The sequence below is a fragment of the Colius striatus genome, chromosome W (genome assembly GCF_028858725.1).
Source record: "Colius striatus isolate bColStr4 chromosome W, bColStr4.1.hap1, whole genome shotgun sequence".
NCBI lineage: Eukaryota > Metazoa > Chordata > Aves > Coliiformes > Coliidae > Colius > Colius striatus.
In genome coordinates this window covers 5,066,782-5,092,915 of record NC_084789.1, presented here as the reverse complement: position 1 = coordinate 5,092,915, position 26,134 = coordinate 5,066,782, and the positions used below count along the sequence as shown (strand labels likewise).

Below are 26,134 nucleotides of genomic sequence, written 5' to 3'. Positions count from 1 at the left end.
AGTCTCCTCATTGGTATCGAAGGAAGTAGTTGCAGTTCTTCTATGTCTTGGAGATTGTTGATTGTCCTCTTTTGTTTTGGCAGCCACTCTGCTGACAGCCCTCTTGGGTGGTCCTTTTCTAACAGCTGTCTTCCCCCTTAGTTCACGTACACGCGCTTCCAGCTTAAAAGTGGGTTCACCATCCCACTTCCTCATATCCTCTCCTTGGCCACGCAAAAAGAGCCAGAGTTCATTTTGCGGTGTACTCCTGCGTCTGGGACTTCCTTTTCCCCTGGTTGGGACAGTGGATGACTGAATTCTTGAGGCAGATCTGACAGTCAGGCCATCATCCCACACTGATGAGGAGGTGCAGAGGCTCTCTTCATAGTTCTGTAACCAAGAAGATACCCTCTCCACTGTTGGTATATCCATGTCTGGATGATACACCATTGCCAGGATATTAGAATATGTAGCTCGGGCACTCTGAATCACTTTTCTCAACATGGCCCATGTACACTGGACATCGTCTGGATCTGTGGAGGCCTTGGCATTATCTAGATCACCATAGATGACGTCCAACACAGCTAATTCCCTTAGATATTGGATCTCTTAATCAGCTCTAGTCCACTTTCCTTGGGCATTTACAAGGTCTTCCTTGAATGGGTATCTTGCCCGTACACTTGAGAGGAGCCGTTTCCAGAGACTACAAATTGAGGTCTTCTTTCCAATGCCTCTGTCAATTCCCCGGTCCCTAGCAAGAGATCCTAGCTGTTGGGCTTCTCTGCCTTCCATTTGCTGACTGTCAGCCCCGTTATCCCAACATCGGAGCAGCCAGGCGCCAATCCGCTCACCTGGCTGGCGACTGTAATCTTTTCGCATATCTCTAAGTTCTGTTGAGATGAGGGACCGAGTAGTTTCCATTTCCTTTTCGATTTCTTTCACTCCTTCTCCTGATCTCCTTACCGAAGGACCAGTTTCTTCTTCTAGGCTTTCCTCTTCCTCCTCTTCTGCCCTTACTAATCGATGATATGGACTTGACCTCCTTATCCACTGCTGCTTTTTCACTACTGGGGCAACCACTGTGGTTGTTGTTTGGTTCCCTGACTCAACCATGGTAGTCTCAGGTATAGTTTGAATTTTCACCTCGGCCATAGTTCTCTGAGAGGAATGGACTGCGACTGACTCAACCATGTTGGTGTCAGGTACCGTTTGAGTTTCCACTTCAATCATAGTTCTCTGAGAGGACTGGAATGCAGCTCGGTAGACAGAGGCTAGGCCCCAATATAGTGCCTGAACCTGATGGGCCTCATTAGGGTAGGTAAGACACCCTTCTATCAGGTAGCGTGTCAGTAAAGCAGGGTTTTTTATCTGTTCAGGTGTAAAATCCCAGGTTACAGGAGGTGATAAGCGTCCTAGGAATTTGCCTAAATTCATCCACACACCCTGCCACCCAGGGACTGGCCGCTTCAGGGGGCATTTTAACATGTTACCATCGCAAATTTGTACTCTCTGATACCCAGATGAGTCCAGATTCCACAAGATATATAATATACCAACCATGTTAATTAGTAATATTAAAACTCTCGTATAAGGGTGACTAAGGACCTGGGAAGTCTGTATAACAAAATTGTCTAGATCAGTCCGAGCTGAGGAGAAAGAGGTGCTTTGCCCCATGGCCTCCACAAGATAGCTCCCACAGCACACTAAATTCAACAGTAACAGAATGAGACTTGCAATTATTATTTGGGCCATCATGTTCCCAGGCCCTTTCACCCTTTTCACAAAATTATATAGCCAGCTTAGCAAAGCTATTAAGGTTAAAGCACAGCACAGAGTCAATGTTAGTAGCATCGTGTTCCCAAACATTAGAAAGTGTAAGATAAGCTGCATAACAGCAAGGCTCCGTGAACAGCAAAGGAACTTTGCACTCATTGACTTACTGTAATTGCAATGCAGTTAATGTAAAACTGCTATTATCTCGCCCCACGTTGGGCGCCAAAAGGCTGTGGTAGTTCGAGCCTGTCTGGATGCCAGGTGCCCACCACACCGCTTTATCCCCCACCTCCTCAGCAAGCCAGGGAAGGGGAGAAAATAAGATGGGAGTCTTGTGGGTTGAGATAAAAGCAATTTAATAAATAAGCAGCAAAGCTGCGCGCGCGGGAAGCAAAGCAAAAGCAGATAAAGCTGTTACTCTCTACTTCCCATCAGCAGCGATGTCCGGCCACCTCCCGAGAAGCAGGGCTTCAGTATGCGTAGCGGTTACTTTGGGAAGGCCAGAAATGAATCTCGCCTCCCCTTCCTGCTCCTCTCCCCCAGTTTATATTACTGAGCTGACGTCATATGGTATGGAATATCTCCTTGGTCAGCCTGGGTCAGCTGTCCTGGCCATAGTCCCTCCCAAGATCATGCCCACCCACAGCTATTGGTGAAGGTGGGGGAAGGAATGCTGGAGGGACAGCCCTGATGTTGTGCAAGCGGTAGTCATAATATTGATATCAACAGTAAGCACAGCACTGCAGGAGCTGCTGTGGAAAATCGCTACCATCCCAGACCCAGTACAGTAACCATCCACAATACAGATATAACATTTATCTCATTCAATGCTATTGGACCTCTTGGCTATGGTTTAAGTGCTCTGCTTTTAGGGTGATCATCGGCCTCTCAACAGGGTATTTTTGTGCTCCCCAATGTTATTGATGCAGATTATGAAGGAAACATTGGAATAATGGTTAAAGTTTGGCAGTCGCCAGTTTATATACCTAAAGGTACTAAAATAGCTCAATTAGTTCCTGTCAGGGCTACAGTTCCATTTGCAGGTAGTCGTGAGCATCGAGATGGTGGTTTTGGATCCACTGGAGTACCTGAGGTAAGACTTGCAATTGCACTTTTGCAGGCAAAGACCACTCAGATGGTTGTATTCCAACACCCAAATGGTAAACACATATTTGAGTACAATACGTTACTGGATACGGGAGCAGACGTTACCATTGTTCCATTATACTATTGGCCAAAAAGCTGGCCTTTAGAGAATTTAGACACCCCTGTTGTTGGAGTAGGAGGAACATAGATGACAAAAATTTGCAGAGACCTGATTTTGGTACGGATACAGGATGAAGAAAATAGATGTGTACAAATTAGACTCTATTTGATGAATACTTCAGTTTGGCTTTTAGGAAGAGATGCCTTAAGCCAAATGGGCTTTCATTTGTTGAATTAAAATTTTTAGTGGTGGCCATTGATGGGCGACCAATCCTGAAGTTAACCTGGCTTACAGATAAACCAGTTCGGATTGATCAATGACTGCTAAGGAAAGAAAAGCTTGCCCAGATTAATGAATTAGGAAATGAACAATTAGAAAAAGGTCATGTTAAGCCATCCACTAGTCCACGGAATACACCAATTTTTACTATCCCTAAAAAATCAGGGAAATGGAGGCTGTTACATGATCTAAGAGCTGTTAATGCATTGATGCAGGCTATGGGTGCTTTACAGCCAGGATTACCCTCTCCTATAATGCTTCCAAAAGAATGGCCCCTATTGGTGATTGACTTAAAGGACTGGGCACTACAACAATCTGATGAATTACAGTGGGCCTTATTATTATATCCAGGGACTCTAAATAATCATTATCCGGCCCATAAATTGTTTTCTGTTAAATTTCAAATGGAAGACCGGCCATTGAGATCATCAGTACCTGTTAAAAGCCTGACTGTTTTTACTGACGCAAGTAAGATTCAAGCCAAAGCAGGAGTCGTTTGGTGGGAGAATGGAAAATGGCAAAACCTAACTGTTCACTCCCCAGGCAGATCAGTTCAACTGCTGGACTGATGGCTGTAGTTAAAACTTTTGAGAAATGGCCAGACGTGGCTCCAGCATTCCTTCCCCCACCTTCACCAATAGCTGTGGGTGGGCATGATCTTGGGAGGGACTATGGCCAGGACAGCTGACCCAGGCTGACCAAGGAGATATTCCATACCATATGACGTCAGCTCAGTAATATAAACTGGGGGAGAGGAGCAGGAAGGGGAGGCGAGATTCATTTCTGGCCTTCCCAAAGCAACCGCTACGCGTACTGAAGCCCTGCTTCTCGGGAGGTGGCCGGACATCGCTGCTGATGGGAAGTAGAGAGTAACAGCTTTATCTGCTTTTGCTTTGCTTCCCGCGCGCGCAGCTTTGCTGCTTATTTATTAAACTGCTTTTATCTCAACCCACGAGACTCTCATCTTATTTTCTCCCCTTCCCTGGCTTGCTGAGGAGGTGGGGGATAAAGCGGTGTGGTGGGCACCTGGCATCCAGCCAGGCTCAAACTACCACAAACCTTAACAAGATGGCCACTGGAAACTTGAAAGCAAAAATGGTGTGTTTTCTACGGATGAAGAGATATTTCCAACTTACAGATAATGCTCACAGATAAGCATGCTAAAGAAGTTGAGGAAAAGTCTGAAACTACATTCAGGAAACAGAAATATCAGTGAAAGTACAAAGAACTCATCCCTTCTCACCCGTATGCGTCCCTCCTAGCAACATATATCAGATTATGTTTGAGTGTATGGATTTCTGTATTCTGTTGTTCAGCGATGTAGCTGTTATTGACCTTTTGTTGTAAACTCGTGGCCATGGGTAAAAATATTTATGTTTTCTTCATGTACCTTTAATTTTGAAATGTGTTGCTGAAGGCTGGCTGGTCCAAAAAGAAAAAGGGGGGAATTGTAGGCACAAATGTGACTTGGACCAGCCAGCTTGAATATAGATGGTAGGGACAAATTAATGCAGCTGGCAAGCTACTTCCAATTATCAGAAACAGGGGCTGTGAGTTAATCAATTGGGCCCTGCATGATCACATGGGTGGAAGCAGCATGTAAGGAAGTAGCTAGCAAAGGAAGGGTGGCTTTGAGTCAACCCTGTTGGTTGTACTATGTTGCCTGTGTATGTCTCGGTATGTACATTACCTAGCTTCTCTATATCTTTGAATGAATATGGCTTGCACCGCTACAACAGAAGGGATGACAAAAGATCATCTAGTCCAACCCCCCTGCCAGAGCAGGACCACCTAGAGTAGGCCACAGAGGAACTCGTTCAGGTGAGTTTTGAATGTTTCCATAGAAGGAGACTCCACAACCTATCTGGGCAGCCTGTTCCAGTGCTCTGTAACCCACACAGGGAAGAAGTTTTTCCTTGCATTTCTTTGTAACCAATTAAATTCTAGCTTGTACCTGTTGCCTCCTGTTCTATCATTGGATATCACTGAGAACAGCCTGGCTCCATCCTCCTGACACCTGCCCTTATGTATTTGTAAACATTAATGAGGTCACCCCTCAGTCTCCTTTTCTCCAAGCTGAAGAGCCCCAGCTCCCTCAGCCTTTCATCATAAGGGAGATGCTCCACTCAACCATCTTTGTGGCCCTGTGCTGAACTCTTTCCAGCAGCTTGCTGTCCTTCTTGAACTGAGGGGGCCCCAAACTAGACACAATATTCCAGATGTGGTCTCATGAGGGCAGAGTAGAGGGGGAGGAGAACCTCTCTCGACCTACTAACCACATCCCTTCTAATACACCCAAGGATGCCAGTGACCTTCTTGGCCATGAGGGCACATTGCTGGGTCATGGTCATCCTGCTGTCCACCAGGACTTCCAGGTCCCTTTCCTCTACACTACTCTAATAGTTCATTCCACAACCTGTACTGGTGCATGGGGTTTTTCTTTCCCTGATGCAAGACTCTAAACTTGCCCTTCTTGAATTTCCTTAGATTTCTCACCACCCGACCCTATGGACTGTCTAGGTTTCATTGAATGGCAGCACAGCCTTCTGGTGTGTCAGCCACTCCTCCCAGTTTAGTATCATCAGCAAACTGGCTTATAGTGTCCTCTGTTCCCTGATCAAGGTCATTAATGAATATATTGAACAGTACTGATTCTAGCACTGACCCCTGAGGAATTCCACCAGATAAAAGTCTCCAACTAGACTCTGATCACAACCCTCTGTCTTCTTTCCTTCAACCAGTTAACAATCCACCTCACTACCTGATCATCCAGCCCACACTTTCTCAGTTTTGCTGCGAGGATGCTGTGCAAATGGTGTCAAATGCTTTACTGAAATCAAGATAAACCATATCCACTGCACTGTCACCATCTATCCACCTGGTTACATCTTCATAAAAGGTTGTCTGGCTGATCAAATATGAGTTTCCTTTGTAAAACCACGTTGACTGCTCCTAGTGACCCTCTTGTACTTTAAATGCCTGGAGACGGCACCCAGGATAAGTCATTCCATCACCTTTCCAGGGATGGAGGTGAGGCTGACCAGTGTGTAGTTACACACCTCCTATTTCTTGCCCTTTAGTTGCCGCTACCAGCAACATCACCAGGCCGCCCGCATGGATCACTCAGCCGACCCCCGCTGAGAGGACAAGACCACTGCATACTCAGTATGGATGATGCTTTATTCCAGTTTTATTGCTTGTGCCATGTGCTTTTATCTGCTAACACAAGCATCTCCTTTCACTCCACTCTGTGCCCGCCTCTTCTGTACCCTCCACCTCTCGCGTTACAACCCGAGACCTTCCGGGCGCCTAGAACATCTCCCCCTCCCTAAGCTTGATGACTCCAGCATCCTGTTGCACGGGCTGATACATACTGTGTCTGCCCAGCACACGTGCTAGCTGAGCCAATTGCGGGAAGATATAAACAGGTGCTGGTTGTGTTCCACTTCACCGCCCAATCTTGCCAATAGTTGAGTGACTCCAGCTGGATCTGCATCGCGGCGAGCACTCCAAAAAACACGCCAACCTGCAAAAGAAACTCAGTAGACCATTAGACTCATATTTCTGGTCATATTTGTTTCGCCGGGACCCACTGCTGGATTCCCTCCTTTTCTACACAAGCATACCCTCGGCCCAGGCATCTAAGCCTTCCTCCTGACTCCCGCTCCCCAGTGTCGATTTGCCACAATTTGACTGCTGGTAATTTACTACTACCAGTTCTTGCTCCCTAAAGTGTGCTTGTGAAGGTATGGGTCCTGACCCTTGAACAAAATGGTTAAGGACGTACAGACAGCGCATTATAATATCGTGTTGCCTACCAGGGGGAGTTCTAGGTCCCATGCTCTTCCCCTCCCAAAGATGGTTGAGCTGTACATTGAGTAGCGTGAGCGTGTTTAACGATTACCTGTCCCTGACTATTGGGAGGGATGCCTTTTGGTTACCTTCGGTGAAAACCCCCGGAATATTGGTCTGACTGTTGATGTGTACAATAGAGCAGGGGGCAGCATGAGTTTGTAAGGCATTCAATATTGGGTCTGCTATACTAGTGGAGGCAAAAATGGCTCGTGCACATTGTCAAACTAGTTCAGTGACAAATCTTGAGTCGGTGATGATATTGAGCGGTGTTGAATGCCATGCCTCCAGGGCAAGGGCGACAGCCTTGGCCTCCAGATATTGCACCAATTTTGTGATGTCAGTATGTAAGATTTTCTCCCATCTATCTCCCTGTTTCCACACCACTGCCGCTGTGTTGGTCTTTGATGAAGCATCTGTAAAGACAGTGGGGCCTTCCACCGGCACCATGGACAACTGCATGTCAGGTGTGCACTGCACGTTCCGCAGCAAGTGCAACAGCGGGTGTTCTATTGGGCCAGAGAGCTGACCGGTAAAATCCACTAAGGCATTTTGGAGCTCCCACTCCATCTGAAACATCTTTTTCCATTGTGCAACTGAAATAGGCAACGTAATGACGGTTGGGTCCATTCCCGACAGTTGCCATGCACGCTGTCTTACCTGTCTAATCATGGCCACGCATACTCGAGTCCAAAATGACGTGGCCACCTTTTCATGGCTCTGATAGATTCACTGCAGGATGGTGAGACGACGACTACCATCAAATTGCCCCAGGAAACCATGTGCTCTTTGTGGAATCAAATGGATATTGGCAATCAACGGCTGACCTGGTTGCCATCTGGTCAAGGCATGACTCTGCACATGGTCGATAATGTTTGCCAGTAATGCTTTCTGGCGGTCAGACAGCGTCCTTGGGGCTTGCATTACTGGCTTGCCTCTGAGAAGTAGGTAAAATATCTGCATGTCATCCAGGGTGATCGGTACAAATGATCGCAGCCACTGTAGGGTCCCCACTAACCGTTGTGCCTCTTGTAGCATAGTTATCTGGTCAATTACCAACAATTTCTGCGTTCTGACTTGCCTTTTTGTGATAAACATCCCTAAAAATTTTATCCCGCTACCCCACTGGGTCTTACTAGGTTCGATAATTAGTCCATGTTTAGCTAACTCCTCCACAACCTCCTGGTGGAGTTGGCGGAGGTCGCCACCGCTGGGCAAGCTCAACATGATATCATCCATATAGTGGACTATTTTCACTTGTAACCATTTATGATGAATGGGTCATAGGGCAGCGCTGACTGCCAATTGGCACAATGTTGGTGAGTTTTTCACGCCTTGGGGTAGCACAGTCCACTGATGCCACAAAGTCCAGCTCGTAGCTTATTAACCAGCTCGAAGCCTATTTACAAGCTCGAAGCCTAATTCATACAGCTCTCAGCCTAGGGTCCAATCCTCAACTGAGTGGGAAGAAATCCAGTCCTACTCAATGTGAGTGACAGCAGAAATCTTCACTTTATTAAAAGCAGGCTCTAACTTATATACACTGCAGGCTTCAAGCTAGCTCAGCAACAGCACCTGATAGGTTACATTTTCATGTTCATCCTACTTGCGGTTTCTGCAATAAGCAAGCTCCCTCATATTTTCACATCTTGTTTTTCCTCAAAGTTGTTTACCACTTTCAGTCAAGAACAGTCCGATCTTGAGGGAATAGAAAGCGGCCTGCTGTCTACGTGACAGCAACTGCTTTAACCATGGCTCTGTCTCTGGTCTTAATTGTGCACCAAATCCATATAACTAGAGCCCAGGCTGCTTTGCCTCAACGGGCCTAGCATTATACCTTGGGATTTCATGTCCATGCTCCCTCAATCATTTCTCCACACACTGATATCTATGTGTTGGCTCTTAAAATCTTGCCCCCTCAGGGCAGTCTGTTGTTGTGTCCACCGGCCCTCCCCCATTAACTGTTTGATGATTACCCCATGCAAATGATGCTGGGGATTGCCTTGCATTTTCATACATATGACTGACTTATGGTGCACCACTCTTCCTTCCACAACAAAAATAAGGGCCCCAATAGAATCGCCTTCGCTAACTGTGTGCAGTCATGCGGCAACATAGGCTGCTGGAAGACGCATTCCAGCACCAGGGACTTTGGACTGCTAAGTCCATGTGTCTTTACGGTCCCATGCAGCTCCTTCACAACCTTTGTTTCTAGGGGAGTCCATTCATATCTGCCCCCGTCGGTCATTGAATTATAGAATCATGGAATCAATGAATGTTAGGGTTGGAAGGGACCCCCAGAGATCATCCAGTCCAACACCCCTGCAAAAGCAGATTCACCCAGACCAGGTCACATAGGAACATGCCCAGGCAGGTCCTGAAGATCTCCAAGGAAGGAGACTCCACAACCTCTCTGGGCAGTCTGTTCCACTGCTCCGTCACCCTCACAGTAAAATAGTGGGGGGTTTTTGTTTTGTTTTTTTGGTTTCTTTTTGTTTGGTTGGTTTTTTTGTTTATATTTAAGTGGAACCCTCTGTGTTCCAGCTTCGTTCCACCACCCCTTGTCCTGTTGCTATCTACAATAGAAAACAGGATGTCCCAACCTCCTGACACCCACCCTTTAGATATTTGTAAATGTTAATAAGATCACCCCTCAATCTCCTCTCCTCTAGACTAAACAGCCCCAGTTCCCGCAGTCTTTCCTCGTATCTAAGAGGCAATTTTTTAGCTATCAGACGCCAGTCTGTAAGCGGTTGACTCCCTCCCCCGGCTGCATCCTTAATCAACTGCGTTTCCTGGGCTACCTTCTCAGCATTAGCAATCACTTCCTGCAGTCGACTCAGCAACACTGCCAGCCTACCGCCGCCTCCTCCTGTCTGCACCGTATAGGCATAGCCCAACCCCTTTTCTCTTCGCGGTTGCATGCTATCACGCTCGCCTATCGAATGCATCTCGACATCCTCCCCGTACTCTGTCTCCTCCTTCTCCAGGCGTCATTTTGGTGACCAGTGACGCAGCTGATATTTCTCCTTTCTCCCGCCCCCCCGGCACTGCCCGCCCCGGTGACATCCCCGGCGCCGGCGGCGCAGTCGGCATTCCTCTCTCCTGCGTTTTCTTTTTCTTTGTCTCCCTCGCGTGCCCGACGGTACCCAGTCTAACACGGGGTCGCGCCCCCCCACTCTCCCCTGATCATCCTGCACCGCAGCCCTGCCCGACTCCACCCGCTCGGCATCCTCCATCCGCATCCTCAGCAACTCGTCCCAGGGGTAACCCGGCGGGCTGGGCTCGACTGGGAAACAGCTCTCCCGCGGTGGCTCTGCTCCGGGGCCGCACCCCTCACTCTTCTCGCTGTCAAGTTTATCACATTCCGCGTCCCCACATAGCAATGGACCCGTCTGCGTCCCCAGACTCTCCACTTCCACGCTCATTTGAGCCTCCTGATCGCTACAAGCTCTCTCCTCTGTCTGTGCTTTTTGCCCTTCCCCACAAATAGTTCCCTGCACCAGCAACCAGACCTGTTTCTCCTCTGCTGCCTTAGACAGAGTCCTCTTAATCTCCCCCCACGTTTTAAGATGCTGATCCTTGGCCCCCGCCAAAGTAGCCTGCAGCATCTCCTTCTCTACCACCTTTCAGTTCTGGACAATAACTCTGTGGGTGCCTGTAACACACCTCGCCTCTGCATCCATAGGATGCAAGTGGCGGTGGGTGGCAGTGAACCCGCATGCCCACCTCATGTGCTACTGCCTTGAGTACCTTAATCACTTGTTTCATCTGTGCCATGGCTGCGGGTGTCCTGTGTTCTGCCGATCACATCGAGGTCACCATATGTTGCCACTACCAGCAACATCACCAGGCTGCCTGCACTAATCACTCAGCTCACCGACCACTGAGGGGACAAGACCACTGCATACTCAGTATGGATGATGCTTTATTCCAGCTTTATTGCTTGTGCCATGCGCTTTTATCTGCTAACACAAGCATCTCCTTTCACTCCACCCCGTGTCCGCTTCTTTTGTACTCTTCACTTCTCGTGTTACAGCTTGAGGTCTTCCGGGTACCTACAACACCCTTTTTGAAGACTGAAGTGACATTTGCTTTCCTCCAGTCCTCAGGCACATCTCCTGTTCTCCATGACTTAATAAAGATGTTGGAGTGTGGTCTAGCAATAACTTCCACCAACTCCCTCAGCACCCATGGGTGCCTCCCACCTGGGGCCCATGTACATCCAGATTGCTCAACTGATCCTTAACCCAGTCCTCATCAACCAAACAGAACCCGTCCATTAACCTGACTTTCTCTGGATTCTGGGGCTCCTGAGGACAGTCTCCTATAGACAGAGGCAACGTAGGAGTAGTGGGTCTGGGATGGTAGTGATTTTCCAAAGCAACTCTTGCAGTGCTGTGCTTACTGTTGGTATCAATATTATGACTACTGCTCGCACAGCATCAGGGCTGTCCCTCCAGCATTCCTTCCCCCAGCCTTCACCAATAGCTGTGGGTGGGCACAATCTTGGGAGGGACTATGGCCAGGACAGCTGACCCAGGCTGACCAAGGAGATATTCCATACCATATGACGTCAGCTCAGTAATATAAACTTGGGGGAGAGGAGTGGGAAGGGGAGGCAAGATTCATTTCTGGCCTTCCAAAAGAAACCGTTACGTGTATTGAAGCCCTGCTTCTCGGGAGGTGGTGGGACATCACTGCTGATGGGGAGTAGAGAGTAACGGCTTTATCTGCTCTTTGCTTCACTTCCCGGGTGTGCGGCTTTGCTTTTCGTTATTAAACTGCTTTTATCTCAACCCATGAGACTCTTATTTTCTCCCCTCCCTGGCTTGCTGAGGAGGTGGGGGATAGAGCAGTGTGGTGGGCACCTGACATCCAGCCAGGGTCAAACTACCACAGACTTTTGGCGCCCAACGTGTGGCGAGATAATAGCAGTTTTACATTAAATGCATTGTAATTATAGTAAGCTAATGAGTGCAAAGTTCCTGTGCTGGTCACGGAGCCTTGCTGTAATGCAGCTTATCTTTCACTTTGTAATGTTTGGCAACATGATGCTACTAACACTGACTCTGTGCTGCACTCTAACCTTGATAGCTTTGCTAAGTTGGCTGTATGATTTTGTGAAAAGGATGAAAGGGCCTGGGAACATGATGGCCCAAATAATAATTGTGAGTCTCATTCTGTTACTGATGGATTTACTGTGCTGTGGGAGCTATCTTGTGGAGGTCGTGGGGCAATGCATCTCCTTCCCCTCAACTCAGACTGATATAGACAAATTTGTTATACAGATTTCCCAGGTCCTTAGTCACCCTTATATGAGAGTTGTAATATTACTAATTAATATGGCTGGTATATTACATATTTTGTGGAATTTGGACTCATCTGGGTATCAGAGAGGACAAATTTGCGATGGAAAGATGTTAAAATGCCCCCTGAAGCGGCCAGTCCCTGGGTGGCAGGGTGTGTGGATGAATTTAGGCAAATTCCTAGGATGGTTATCACCTCCTGTAACCTGGGATTTTACACCTGAACCGATAAAAAAACCTGCTTTATTGGCATGCCACCTGATAGAAGGGTGTCTTGCCTACCCCAATGATGCCCATCAGGTTCAGGTACTATACTGGGGCCTAGCCTCTGCCTACCGAGCCGCACTCCAGTCCTCTCATTCTTTCCACTTTTCCACTCGATTGCAGTCTCCAAGGGGCATGTAAATCCCAGGAAATTCCTAGGACTTTGCTTACCTCTTGTACCACATTGGCCACGAAATGTAGTCCTCTGTCGGAAGATATTCCAAATGGAACTCCAAACCTTGGAATAATTTCTTGCAGGAGCCATTTAACTGTTTCCTTAGCCTGATTGGTGCGACAGGGAAAGACTTCTGGCCATCGTGAAAAGGTGTCAACCCCAACCAAGATATATTTATATCCATTGCATTTAGGTAATTCTGTAAAATCAATTTGCCAATAATCTCCTGGTTTCACTCCAGTTTTTATTTTGCCCATCTGTACCCTTTTTTGTCCTATTGGATTGTTCTTTAAACAAATTTCACATTTTGCCGATACTGATTTGGCCATTTCCAACATTTGTATTTACATTACACTTCTTTTCAGAAGCTGAGTCATAGCTTCTGCACCCCAGTGACACTCCCTATGCTTTGTTTGCAAAATCTCTCTCATGATTAAGGGAGGCAATACTACCTGACCTGTACTTGTTGTCCACCATCCTTCTGAATTTTTCTCTGCATTTAGTAACTTAGCCAATTTCTCATCCTCCCCTGAATATTTTGGTGGCTCCTTAGGAAGTGCTACTTTTTTGGTGGGGATGGTTGCCATTTGTGAGACTGTGTGCTGTGCTATTTTACTATCTTTGAGTTCCCTGTCTGATGTGCTTTACAGTGCATGATTGCCACTTGAACTGGTTCCTGCACTGCCACTAGCAGTTGCAAGATTTCCTTTTGATGCTTAATGTTTGTTCCCTGGGAGGACAGTAGTCCTCTTTCTTTCCACAGGGTGCCATGGACATGGACTACTCCAAAAGCATATTTTGAATCAGTCCAAATACTAACTCATTTTCCTTTATTTAATTCCAAAGCACATGTCAATGCAATCAGTTCTGTCTTCTGTGCAACGCATTTACTTCTATTACCATGTTTTCGGTTGTTACCGCATATCCTGCGTGGCAAGTTCCATTCAGGACGAAGCTGCTGCCATCTGTGAACAGTTCCCATTCAGGGTTTTCAGGAGGATCATCCTTCAGGTCCTCTCTGCTGGAATATGTATGTTCAATGGTTGCAACACAGTTGTGTTCCAGTTGTTGCTCTTCCTGTGAAGTACTCAGAAACACTGCAGGATTTAGAAGGTTAGTTGTTTTCAACACTACCTTATCCTGTTCAGTGAGAATTACCTGGTATTTCATCATTCGGCTCAGGGATAATCAATATCCCCCCTTTTGCTCCAAGACTGTGGTTACCATATGTGGGACATAGACTGTAACAGTCCTTCCCAAGGTCAGCTTTCTTGCTTCTTGGATCAGTGTGACAGGTTGCAGCTACTGCTCGTAGGCAAGAAGGCCATCCCTTGCTCACCAGGTCCAGTTGTTTGGAAAAATATCTCACTGGTCTCTTCCAGCTTCCTAGTTTCTGCGTCAGAAATCCTAGAGCCAAATGCTCTTGTTAGTGAACAAATAACTGAAAGTCTTTGGTTAAATCTGGCAAGCCTAAGGCTGGGGCTGACATCAGAGCTATTTTAAGCTTCTGGAAAGCTTCCTGCTGTTCTTTGTCCCATGTAAAAGGGGTAGATTTTTGGGCTTCATATAATGGTTTGGCTATAAGACCATAATCCATGATTCAGAGCCTGCACCATCCCGTCATTCCCAAAAATGCCTGCAACTCATGCACAGTGTGTGGTTCCAGAATAGCACAAATCACTTCCTTTCCATTTGTCCCCAGCCTCCATTCTCCTTTTGAAATTTCAAGGCCCAAATAGATCACTATTTGGCTGCTATTTGAGCTTTTTCTTTTGATACCTTGTACCTGTTCAATCCCAAAAAGTTTAAAAGTTCAATGGTTACCTGTATGCAGGCTAACCTTTCCCTTGTGGCAATTAGGATGTCATCCACATATTGGAGAAGCAAATGCTCTGGTCTCGGTGTCACTGTCTTTTCATTAGTCCAAAGTTCCAGTTGTTTTGCGAGTTGTCTTCCAAAGATAGTCGGGCTGTTCTTGAATCCTTGGGGTAGCCGCATCCATGTTAACTGTACCTTGTGTCCTGTTTGGGGGCTTTCCCACTCAAAAGCAAATAGTTTAGGACTTTCCTTTTCCAAATGGATATAAAAGAAAGCATCTTTTAAATCAAGCACTGTAAACCACTGATAATTTTCTCTCAGGGCTGTGAGTAAGTGGTGCCGAAACCCGGGAAACTCGGTTGCCTTTGACCAGGGTGAGCTGCCTCCGAATCAACAGAACCGCGGTAAGGATAAAGGGAAATAAAGGGGGGCAGAACTACTAGGAAGGTGTAAAATATAGGAAAGTAGAAATTTATCTCAGTAAAATAAAAACAAAAGTCCCTTTTTTGTCTTAGATTTTCCGTTGACCAAGTCTGAGACTAAGTCTGGATCCAGCCGCACCTAAGCCCTTTCTATAAGGTGTCTTAGAAAGCAAGGGGGTCCAGACTGAACCTCGTGACTCAACGGTAGGGCTCCCTCATATTCAGCATTTACAATTTAAAATATGGGACATGTACATAGTACGGAAAGACAGCTGTTTGTAGCTATGGTTAAGACATTGTTAAAAAGTCGAAATATATCTGTAACCACCAAGCAAGTGGGTGGATTTTTAGAATTTATAGACACTGTGTGTCCTTGGTTTCCGAATAAAGGCACTATTAATTTAGAAACATGGAATAGGGTCGGTGAAAACATTAAAGGCTATTATGCTGCTAACGGCCCTGATAAGATCCCTATAGATGCTTTTCCTTTATGGATTTTAATTAAAGAATGTTTACAAGTTGATACTGAATATGATAAATGGCAACGACAAACACGTCCTCGATCTCGTTCAGCGGATTCAGGTTTAAAACCTTCTGCTGTTACTAATCCCGATTCACAACCCTCTGCTCCACCTGAATATCCATCAATAATCAATAATGAACAAAAAGATATTCAGGAATCTAATTTTAAAAATCCCTTTCTTATGTACTCAAATACGGGAGGTAAAAAATGCCGACCGTTAAAACAAAGCAAGAGCGCCTTGAGACCTATAGAATTATCTGAAGAATTATCCTCCGATGAGGAAGCTGAATTAGAAGAAGAAGCTGCTCAGTATCATAATGAAGATGATCAAGTGTTTGTTAATACGCCTTTTAAATTGAAGAAACAGCAAACACTTTTAAAAAAGGAACCTGTTGTTTTACCAGCAATAGAAGCTGGTAGACGTCCGCCCCCTCCTGACATATACCATCAAATATCACCTCACTCACCCTTACAGTTATCATTGCTACAAGCTAAACAACAAGGTGAAGATGTGAGTGGGTTTTCAAAAATATTGCATGCTTATCCTATAACATATGCTCCTCACCCTACTCAAGCCAATGTTAGAATTGCTACATATACATCCATTCCATTTAAGAATCTTAAAGAATTGAAAACAGCTGCTACTCAATATGGTGCAACTGCACCATATACTATTGCTATTTTAGAGACCATTGCAGCTGAAGTTGTTCCCCCATGGGACTGGAAAGGCTTAGCTAAAGCTACCTTAACGGGAGGAGAATATTTGTTATGGCTTACAGATTTTATGGATTCCTGTTATGATTGTTCTCAAAAACCACACTTTCGCCAACAAGGAATTACTCATGAAATGTTAGCTGGCACAGGACCGCATGTTGATCTGGCACAACAATTAACTTATCCTGCTGCGACATATGATGCCATTCGAGAAATTGGTTTGAAAGCCTGGAAAGGGCTACCTAGACATGGAACGTCTAGGGAAGAATTAACTAAAGTCCGACAGGGACCAGACGAACCTTATCATGATTTTGTATCTCGTTTGTTACAAACTTCATCTAGGCTCATACAAGACACCGATTCAGCTATGATTTTAGTTAAGGAATTAGCTTTTGAAAATGCTAATAATATCTGTCAATCCATATTAAGACCTTGGAAAAATAAATCAACATTAAACGACTATATCAGATTATGTTCTGATGTTAGCTCTGGATATATTCAAGGCATAGTCACTGCCGCAGCACAACAGGGCAAACCTGTTGAGCAAGTTTTAGTTGCAATGCAATTTAAGAAAAACAGAAGGGTTGCAGGCCCCCCTGGTAGTTGTTTTCATTGCGGTCAAATGGGGCATCAAGTACGTCAATGTCCTAATAAAAAGATTCCAAGTAATAATGGAAAAAATCCAAATTTATGCCCAAAATGCAAAAAGGGTAATCATTGGGCTAATGAATGCCGATCTAAATATGATAAGAATGGAAATTCTTTGACACAGCCGGGAAACTTCTCAATGGGCTTGCCCCGGGCCCACCCAAACAAACAGGGGATGTATCCTGTGCAGGTGCAAACCTCAGAGCACCAGCTAAACAATCCATTTCACAACTCCACCGAGCCACTAGTCACAGTGCCGGACTGGACCTGTGTTCCTCCTCCCACTTCGTATTAACATCTGAAATGGGGGCACAAGCTATCCCAACAGGGATATATGGCCCGTTACCTGCGGGAACATGCGGTTTAGTATTGGGCCGAAGTAGTCTGAGCATGAAAGGATTGCGAGTTATACCAGGACTAATTGATTGTGATTATGAAGGAGAGTTAAAAGTTATGTTACAATCTGAAATTTCTGTCTTTAATCTACCTGCAGGAACAAAGATTGCACAGTTGCTTTTAATTCCTTATATTTCATCTATAGGAAAAGCTGATTCCCGCATTCGGGGAAAAGGCGGTTTTGGATCTACTGACGTTTATCTTTTACAGCCCATCAATCATCAGAGACCTGAACTTCAGTTAACTATTGACGATAGAGTTTTTACGGGACTCTTGGACACCGGAGCAGATGTATCGGTAATGACTTTAAAACAATGGCCAAAAGAATGGCCTTTACAGCATGCTTCAGCTGATCTAAAAGGAATTGGAGTTGCAAATTTGCCTCTTCAAAGCTGTAAGATATTAAATTGGACGGATAAGGAGGGACACTCTGGTACCATTCAACCATATGTACTAGAAAGCTTGCCTCTTAACCTCTGGGGCCGAGATATCTTGACGCAAATGGGCGCATACCTCTATACGCCTAGCAGTTAGTTTGATAAATTTATCAGTGACTATGCATGCAGATAAAATCTGTTGGAAATCAGATCATCCTGTTTGGGTTGATCAATGGCCTCTAACTAAAGAAAAGTTGCAAGCTGCTCGTCAATTAGTAGCAGAACAATTACAATTAGGTCACATAGAACCTTCCATATCACCATGGAACTCACCTATTTTTGTTATAAAAAAGAAATCGGGGAAATGGCGACTTCTCCAGGATTTGAGAGAAGTCAATAAAACTATGTGTACTATGGGAGCGTTACAACCTGGTTTACCCAGTCCTATTGCCATTCCTCAGAATTTTGAAAAAATAATTATTGACTTAAAAGATTGTTTTTACACTATCCCCTTACATCCAGATGACAAATGTCGATTTGCTTTTAGCGTACCATCCATAAATTTTAGTGAACCTATGGAACGCTACCAATGGAAAGTATTGCCTTAAGGAATGGCTAATAGTCCTACTCTTTGTCAAAAATTTGTTCATGAAAGTATAAAAGCGACTAGGCAACAGTTTCCTGATGTTCTTTGTATCCATTATATGGATGATATCCTTTTAGCAGCCTCATCTATCGATAAGTTGCAACATGCTTATGCTCATATTGAACAGATGTTAACTAAACGTGGTTTGAAAATAGCACAAGAAAAGGTACAAAAATCATATCCTTTTCAATATTTGGGGTTTCAACTATATCCTAAATCTTTTATGCCACAAAAAATTGCCATACGAACAAATTCTTTAACAACCTTGAATGATTTTCAGAAACTTTTGGGAGACATTAATTGGCTCAGATCTTTTCTTAAGTTAACGACAGCCGATTTGCATCCTCTTTTTAAAATACTTGAGGGAAACCCTGATCCTACTTCTCCTCGCAAGTTAACACAAGAGGGAAAACAAGCTCTTCGATTGGTTGAAAAAGCCATAGAAAATGCTCAATTACAATATGCAGACATAACAAAGTCTTTCTCTTTATATATCTTGCCTACAGTAATGACTCCTACAGGAGTCTTGTATCAAGACGGTGTTCTGTGTTGGGTACATGGATCTCACTCTGCAAAAGGAGTTCTTGTTTCGTACCCTCAAAAGATAGCAGAAGCCCAGCGTTTGCACTCTCTGCATCACTTACCTGCAGCTACTCTACAACGTATGTGCCATATCTCTCGAGAACAAGCTAGAGAAATTGTTCGAACATGTTCTTCGTTTGTTTCTTTTTTACCAATTCCTCATTATGGAGTTAATCCTCGAGGTCTTTTACCTAATGATCTCTGGCAGATGGATGTTACTCATTATCCTTCTTTTGGCCGCCTCTCATATTCATGTAACCCTTGACACTTTTTCTCATTTTGCAGTGGCCACTCTTTTGTCTGGAGAATCAACCGCCCAAGTAATTTCACATTTGTTACACTGTTTTTCAGTCTTAGGTATACCAAAGACTATCAAGACAGATAATGGCCCCGCATATACTAGTGCTAAATTTGCAAAATTTTGTGCTCATTTTTCTATAACACATAAAACAGGGATTCCTTATAATCCACAGGGTCAAGGCATGATTGAACGTTTTAATCTTACTCTGAAAACACAATTAAAGAAATTAAAAACGGGGACATGGGGGATTAAGGACACTCCTTTGTCTTTGTTAAATCATGCTCTTTTTGTTTTAAACTTTTTTACTCTCGATGCAGCTGGCCTTTCAGCTGCTGATCGTCATTGGCAATCCCCAGCTCAGCAGAAACCTGCAGTATTGTGGAAAGATCCTATTGATGGATCTATGAGAGGCCCTGACCCAGTTTTATTATGGGGTAGAGGGTATGTTTGTATTTTCCCAACAGATGAGCCTGTACCTCGGTGGATTCCGGAACGTTGCGTTCGACATGCCAAAAACGAAGATAGGCAAACTACGAAGAAGGTTTCAACGCCTGATGTTGATACCACGACAACCTCGACGACAACAACATGATTTTGACTATTGGTCATCATTACAGATCTTTGCTTATTGGCTTAGCATAATATGGAATAATGCCAACTCTTCAATTAACTTAAAACAATTGCATGGAGAAATTCTCTCTTTACAAAATATAGAAGAATTGCAGTTACCCCTTACCCAACGTGCTCATGATTTTGTTAGCGTTTTAAAGGCTTCTTTTCCATCAATATCCTCATTTTATAAAGGAATCTATTGCCTTATAGGAGCAACTTTATGCATAATTGTCCTAGTTGTAGTATTACCTTGCATATTTCGTTTAATGTATGATATGATAAAACAAACAAGTATAAAAACTAAAAAATTACAATTAATGGCTACACAACACGTTCCCGCTACAATACATACTGAATAAAAAGAAAAAAGGGTGAAATGATGAGACCACTTTATCTGAGAAGATTTGCCTGGTAAGGGTTAATCTTTTCTAAGGAAGCCTGCCTGAAAGGGTTGGCTCCTTGAACAAAGCCCCTAATTTAAGCAAAAACATCCTGTATACACAACAATGATAACGACACCAGATGTCTTGTAGTCACGGAACATATATCACAAAAATGTAGTAAACAGTACCATAAATTTTGTAGATAACATTTGATTGATTTGTAGCATATAGAAAATACACGTACTCATATTGTTTGTTAACCTATACTGATGACCTTTACGATATGTATCAACTATAAAAGAACATAAGAAGTAAGAATAAATCGTCACTTGCTTAAAGAGCGGTGGTCCGCCTGTCCTTCATCGTCCTGGAAAGAGCTGGTCTCTGACAAGTAAGGTATATGGATTTGCTACAACTGGATGTATATCTTTCACAATCTGATTTATGGATCTTAAGTCCTGAACTAACCTATACTCTGACTCCCATTCTTCTACAGTTTGATATTTCAGAAATTTGTCAATTAGTACTTTTAATCCTTGTTTTGACTCAGGTTTTATTGGGTATTGTCTCACCCTGACTGATTTTACTTTTTCTTTTATTTCAGTTTTTACTGGTTATGTCAATTTTGATTTTCCTGGAATCTCAGTTTCCCACACTGTTGGGATCACTGCATTCTGCACTTCTGGAGGTAATTCTAGCACCTTTGGTTTTTCTTTTATCATCAATATTTGTCCTGTCTTTGATTCAGGTATTTTTAGTAACAAGTCTCTGTTTTCAAAGACAATTTGTGCATTTAATTTAGACAAGTCCCTCCCCATCAGGGGTATGGGACATTCTGAAACATACAAAAATTAATATGTTATAACTTTATTGCCAAACTGTAAATTTAAGGGTTGCAAAAATGGCCTATTTTCCTCTTTCCCTGTGGCTCCCACAATATTTGCAGTTTTAGTTCCTATTGCTCCTCTACATGTATTTAAAACTGAATACATTACTCCGATGTTTATATTGGGTTCTATTCTCTGGGGGGTTTTTTTGTTTGTTTTGGTTTTTTTTTCTCTTTCTCACTTTACCTGGGTGCTCCTTATAGGAGTCAGTTGATTTTTTCTCAGAGAATTAAATCAAGGTGAGAAAGGCACTTTCATGTGTACTGGTTCACTTTGCCCAACCCCTTGCCTTAATGGGGCAATTATATGCTGTTTGACTTTAGAATTTAAGGGGATCTTTAAGGTGATTATTAAATAAGTACAGTATTGAGTTCTCTTGGACACCAATGAGGAAGGTTCTGTGTCAGAGTCCTCATTTTTCCACATTACTACTATCTGGATAGGGCTGGGAGCCCTCCGTAGAACCAGCACTCCAGGATGTATCCTTGTCAGGTTGTTGGGTCCCTGTTCAGGCTCATGTTGGGGAGTGGGTAAGTGAGAGAAGGTGTATATATAGGAACAGTTCTCCCCCCTTAAGGGTCAAATGGTCAAAGACAAATTTTTACTGCAGTGCATAGGGAGCAAAGGTTTTGAATCTTTTGTTTTTCTACTGTGAGTGACATTACGCGATTTGTTCATTCAGATTCTTTCTGCCATTCAGATTTTTCTCTTAAATAAAAGAACAGATCTACATATGGGACTTTATCTCACTTTTCCTCGCTCTTATAAAACAACATTAATTGCAAGATAGTATTATAACTTAGTATTCCATTCAGGGGGCACAATTCCTCATCATCCAGAGCATACATTGGCCACATATGATTGCAGTATTCAATAAGCTGTTTTTTACACAAATCATTATGTATTACTTTCCAGTGAGCCAAAAGGCAGCCCAAAGGAGAGGTTTTTGGCACAGGGCCCTTATTGTTAGAATTTCCTCCCCTAAAATGGTTTGACCACTTAGATGTCACAGAAAAAAATTACGGTGTCCTCCAAACACAGAGACTTAAAGACACAGTTCAATATTTCTATACATGATTACAGTACTTTATAAGTTGATCTTTACAAAAATCACCCTTAAATTCCTTCCAGTGTGCCAACAGACACCCAAGAGGTGAATTCTCAGGTACTTTGTTGGCCATTTCAAAATCCTTTTAGTTACAAATACTTTCTCAACAGTCGTTACGTTCTTTCGCTTCACTTCTCTCCGGCTGCACCCCTTGCGGGATCACAGAACTGCGTATTAAAGCTCTGCACTCACTTTGTGCACAATTGTACGTCTCAATCACAAGCACACAGACGGCTCACAACACAATATACAATAATACGCATATATACTCAAAGCAATATACAAAGCAATATACAAACCAATGTACAAACCAAAATCAATAGGTATCTTTACCATATACTTATGTGGGCCCAATTATACCAGTTACCAATTGCCAATTACCAATGTCAGCCCTGCGATCACCTCGTCCGACTTATGGGCTGCAATACCAATGCCAACCCTGCGATCGCTTTCGCGTTCGCCTTATGGGTGGCGCCTAGGCTCCCAATACCAACACGAGGATCCTCTAGCCCAACCAAGCGGAATTTTCGCTCCGTCTTACTGGCAGGCTGCTTTGGGCTTTCCCTGGACCCAACCAAGCGGGGTCTCTGACACCACGACTTTCAGGCTAGTTCACTAGGTTCCACCCCCAACCAATTAGAAGTGCCTTACCACTCCAGGGAACATTGCGAGGAGCTGTAAGGGTCGCAGGCGATGGTCCTCCCTGAGAATTCCTCGGTGCCGGCTAGAGTTCGATCAGCATCCGATCCTGTCCAGTCTCACTTGCAAGGTCCCATCTGGGTCGCCAAAACTGTTGACGGATTCGCAATCGCGAAAAACTTATCTACACAGGAATGCAGATAAGCCAGGCACTTCTTTATTATGCAGCGCTGGGAAAACACGGGGAATAGCTCCTCCATACGTGCTTCATGCTTCATTGTTAGTTACTATTTTCAGGGTTTTTATACAGCTCAAACAAAAGTATCACATTTGCCAACACAAGCATGTATAAAATGTCGATCTATCAATTTAGCCCTTCACCTTGATTGGTTCCCAACAAACACAAAATTTCCAAAATCACAGTGATTGGTCAAAAAACATATCAGTCCCTTTATTTTAGTAACAACTAAGGTAACAGCCAAGGTAACCTAACAAATACATTTACTAGGGTCTCGTAGCTAAGGTAACAGGTCCCTATCAGGTGTGGTATGTAACTCTTGCAGTTTGATCCTTATGTGATTCAAATGAATACTTACTTAATCAATAGGTATTTGAGTTATTTGCAAGTGCTTAGCTAATTGATTGAACTATTACTAGGTGGTTAACAAGTGCTTAATAAGTGCTTGACTACTTATTGTGATGATAAGTTGTTAACTAAAATAATTGTGTATCTGCAACAAGATCAGACAGAAGAAAGGCACATTGCAGTCAGAGTCTACCTGATGAAATGACAACAGTTTTAATAAGTCCACAGACTCACACAATAGTAAAGACTGGAGTGGAACTACAGAGGTCATGCAGTTCAACCTTCTATTAATATTAACTTGTTTGTGCAGGAGAAGCGAATGCTATATTTTAAAGCCCAGGGAGGGCAGGTGAGAAAGTGTTCTGCTTCCCTGGGTAGGGTCGGTGCAGTCTCTGGATACAGCTGTGTCCATAAAGTACATATTCTCTTATTAAAATGTTAAGGGCACTATTTGCCTGCTTTTAAAACTGCTGAGAGTCTGCTAAACTACCTCTGATAGTAAAAATGGATCATACTTATTTTACCCCTCTGTCTCCTACTGCAATAGCTAATTTACACACTTGCTGTTTAATAAAGAATTGAGCCTCAGCAGAAGATCACAGTGATTTCTATAAGCACCATGAGTCTGCAGTTGCTGTTAATAAGGAAGTCATTAATATCCAACAGAAGTTAATGAATAAAAAAATAGCTTTTCATAATAGTGGTAATTCTGACAGCAAGCTGCAACTTTCATAGCCAGGCGAGGTGGTGGAGTTGCTCTTGATGTGAAAGAGCAGCTGGAATGTACTGAATTCTGTCTAGGTGAGGATGAGGGGCTAATTGAGATTGTGGGTTAGAATTAAGGGGCAGGCTAGCATGTGTGACACTTGTGCATGTCTATTACAAGCAACCTGATCAGGCTGGGGAAGTTGATGAGACCTTCTACAGGCAGCTGGGAGCAGCCTCAAAATCACAGGCCCTGGTTCTCATGGGGGATTTCAACTACACAGACATCTGCTGGAACACTTACTTGGCTAGCCACTTACAGTCCATGAAGATGTAACCAGGTAGATAGATGGTGATAGTGCAGTGGATGTAGTTTATCTTGATTTCAGTAAAGCATTTGACACCATTTCGCACAGCATCCTCGCAGCAAAACTGAGAAAGTGTGGGCTGGATGATCAGGTAGTGAGGTGGGTTGTTAACTGGTTGAAGGAAAAAAGGCAGAGAGTTGTGATCTAGTTGGAGACTTTTATCTAGCGGAGTTCCTCAGGGGTCAATGCTGGAATCAGTACTGTTCAATATATTCATTAATGACCTTGATCAGGGAACAGAGGACACTGTCAGCAAGTTTGCTGATGATACTAAACTAGGGGGAGTGCTGCCATTCAATGAGACCTGGACAGGCTGGAGAGTTGACTGGGGAGAAATCTAATGAAGTTCAACAAGGGCAAGAGTAGAGTCTTGCATGTGGGAACGAAGAACTTCATGTACCAGTACAGATTGGGGAGTGAACTATTAGAGAGTAGTGTAGAGGAAAGGGACCTGGAAGTCCTGGTGGACAGCAGGATGACCATGACCCAGCAATGTGCCCTCATGGCCAAGAAGGCCAATGGCATCCTGGGGTGTATTAGAAGGGATGTAGTTAGTAGGTAGAGAGAGGTTCTCCTCCCCCTCTACTCTGCCCTCATGAGACCACATCTGGAATATTGTGTCTAGTTCTGGGCCCCTCAGTTCAAGAAGGACAGCGAGCTGCTGGAAAGAATTCAACGCAGAAGCACGAAGATGATTAGGGGAGTGGAGCATCTCCCTTATGATGAAAGGCTGAGGGAGCTGAGGCTCTTTAGCTTGGAGAAGAGAAGACCGAGGGGTGACCTCATTAATGTTTACAAATACATAAGGGCAGGTGTCAGGAAGATGGAGCCAGGCTGTTCTCTACGATGGCTAATGATAGGACAAGGGGCAACGGGTATAAACTGGAATACAGGAGATTCCAAAGAAATACAAGGAAGAATTTCTTCACTGTGAGGATGACAGAGCACTGGAACAGGCTGCCTAAATTGGTTTGTAAATCTGTTTCCCTGGAGACACTTAAAACCCACCTGGACGAGTTTCTCTGTGACCTACTCTAGGTGGTCCTGCTCTGGCAGGGGAGTTGGATGATCTTTTGAGATCCTTTCCAACCCTCAAGATTCTGTCTTTCTGTGAAGCTGCAAATTTGTGTCTGCATCTCCTTCCCTTACTCTCATATGTTGTTTGTTTATATTAAATTGACGATAATTATTTAGTATATTAAAATAATATTAGAGAGTTGTCTGCAGCCAGGTAAGGAGAACAGTGGTACTGAGGAGAAGTTAGCTCATGTTGTGATTTTGTCCAGCTGGAGCAAAGGGGAAAAAAAGAACACGACTCCTCCCCCTCCTGGCGGAATGCAGAGGGGATCGGGAAAAAAAGTAAAAGAGCCCGCATAAATTGAAATAAGAACAATTTACTAGGGGAACGTTGAAGAGGAACAACTATAACAAAAATAAGGGGATATTACAAAGAAAACTAGTGAGTGACACAGTTGTTTACCACCCGGGAACTGACCTAAGTGACCGCTCAGGACCAGTGACAGAAAAACCGCGAGCCCGGAATATAGCTCCTTCTGGCTAGCTCCCTACCTATATACTGGG

General features: G+C 44.1%; 1 protein-coding gene across 1 annotated transcript; it reads left to right on the top strand.

Moving 5' to 3' along the window:
• The first annotated feature begins 7,961 nt into the window (after window positions 1–7,961).
• On the top strand, window positions 7,962–17,258 carry LOC133628587 (endogenous retrovirus group K member 5 Gag polyprotein-like). The gene is made up of 3 exons (XM_062016978.1): window positions 7,962–8,034; window positions 10,296–10,356; window positions 15,908–17,258. Exons 1-3 carry the CDS (start codon window positions 7,962–7,964, stop codon window positions 17,256–17,258), a joined length of 1,485 nt encoding a protein of 494 aa, XP_061872962.1.
• The last annotated feature ends 8,876 nt before the right edge of the window (window positions 17,259–26,134 follow it).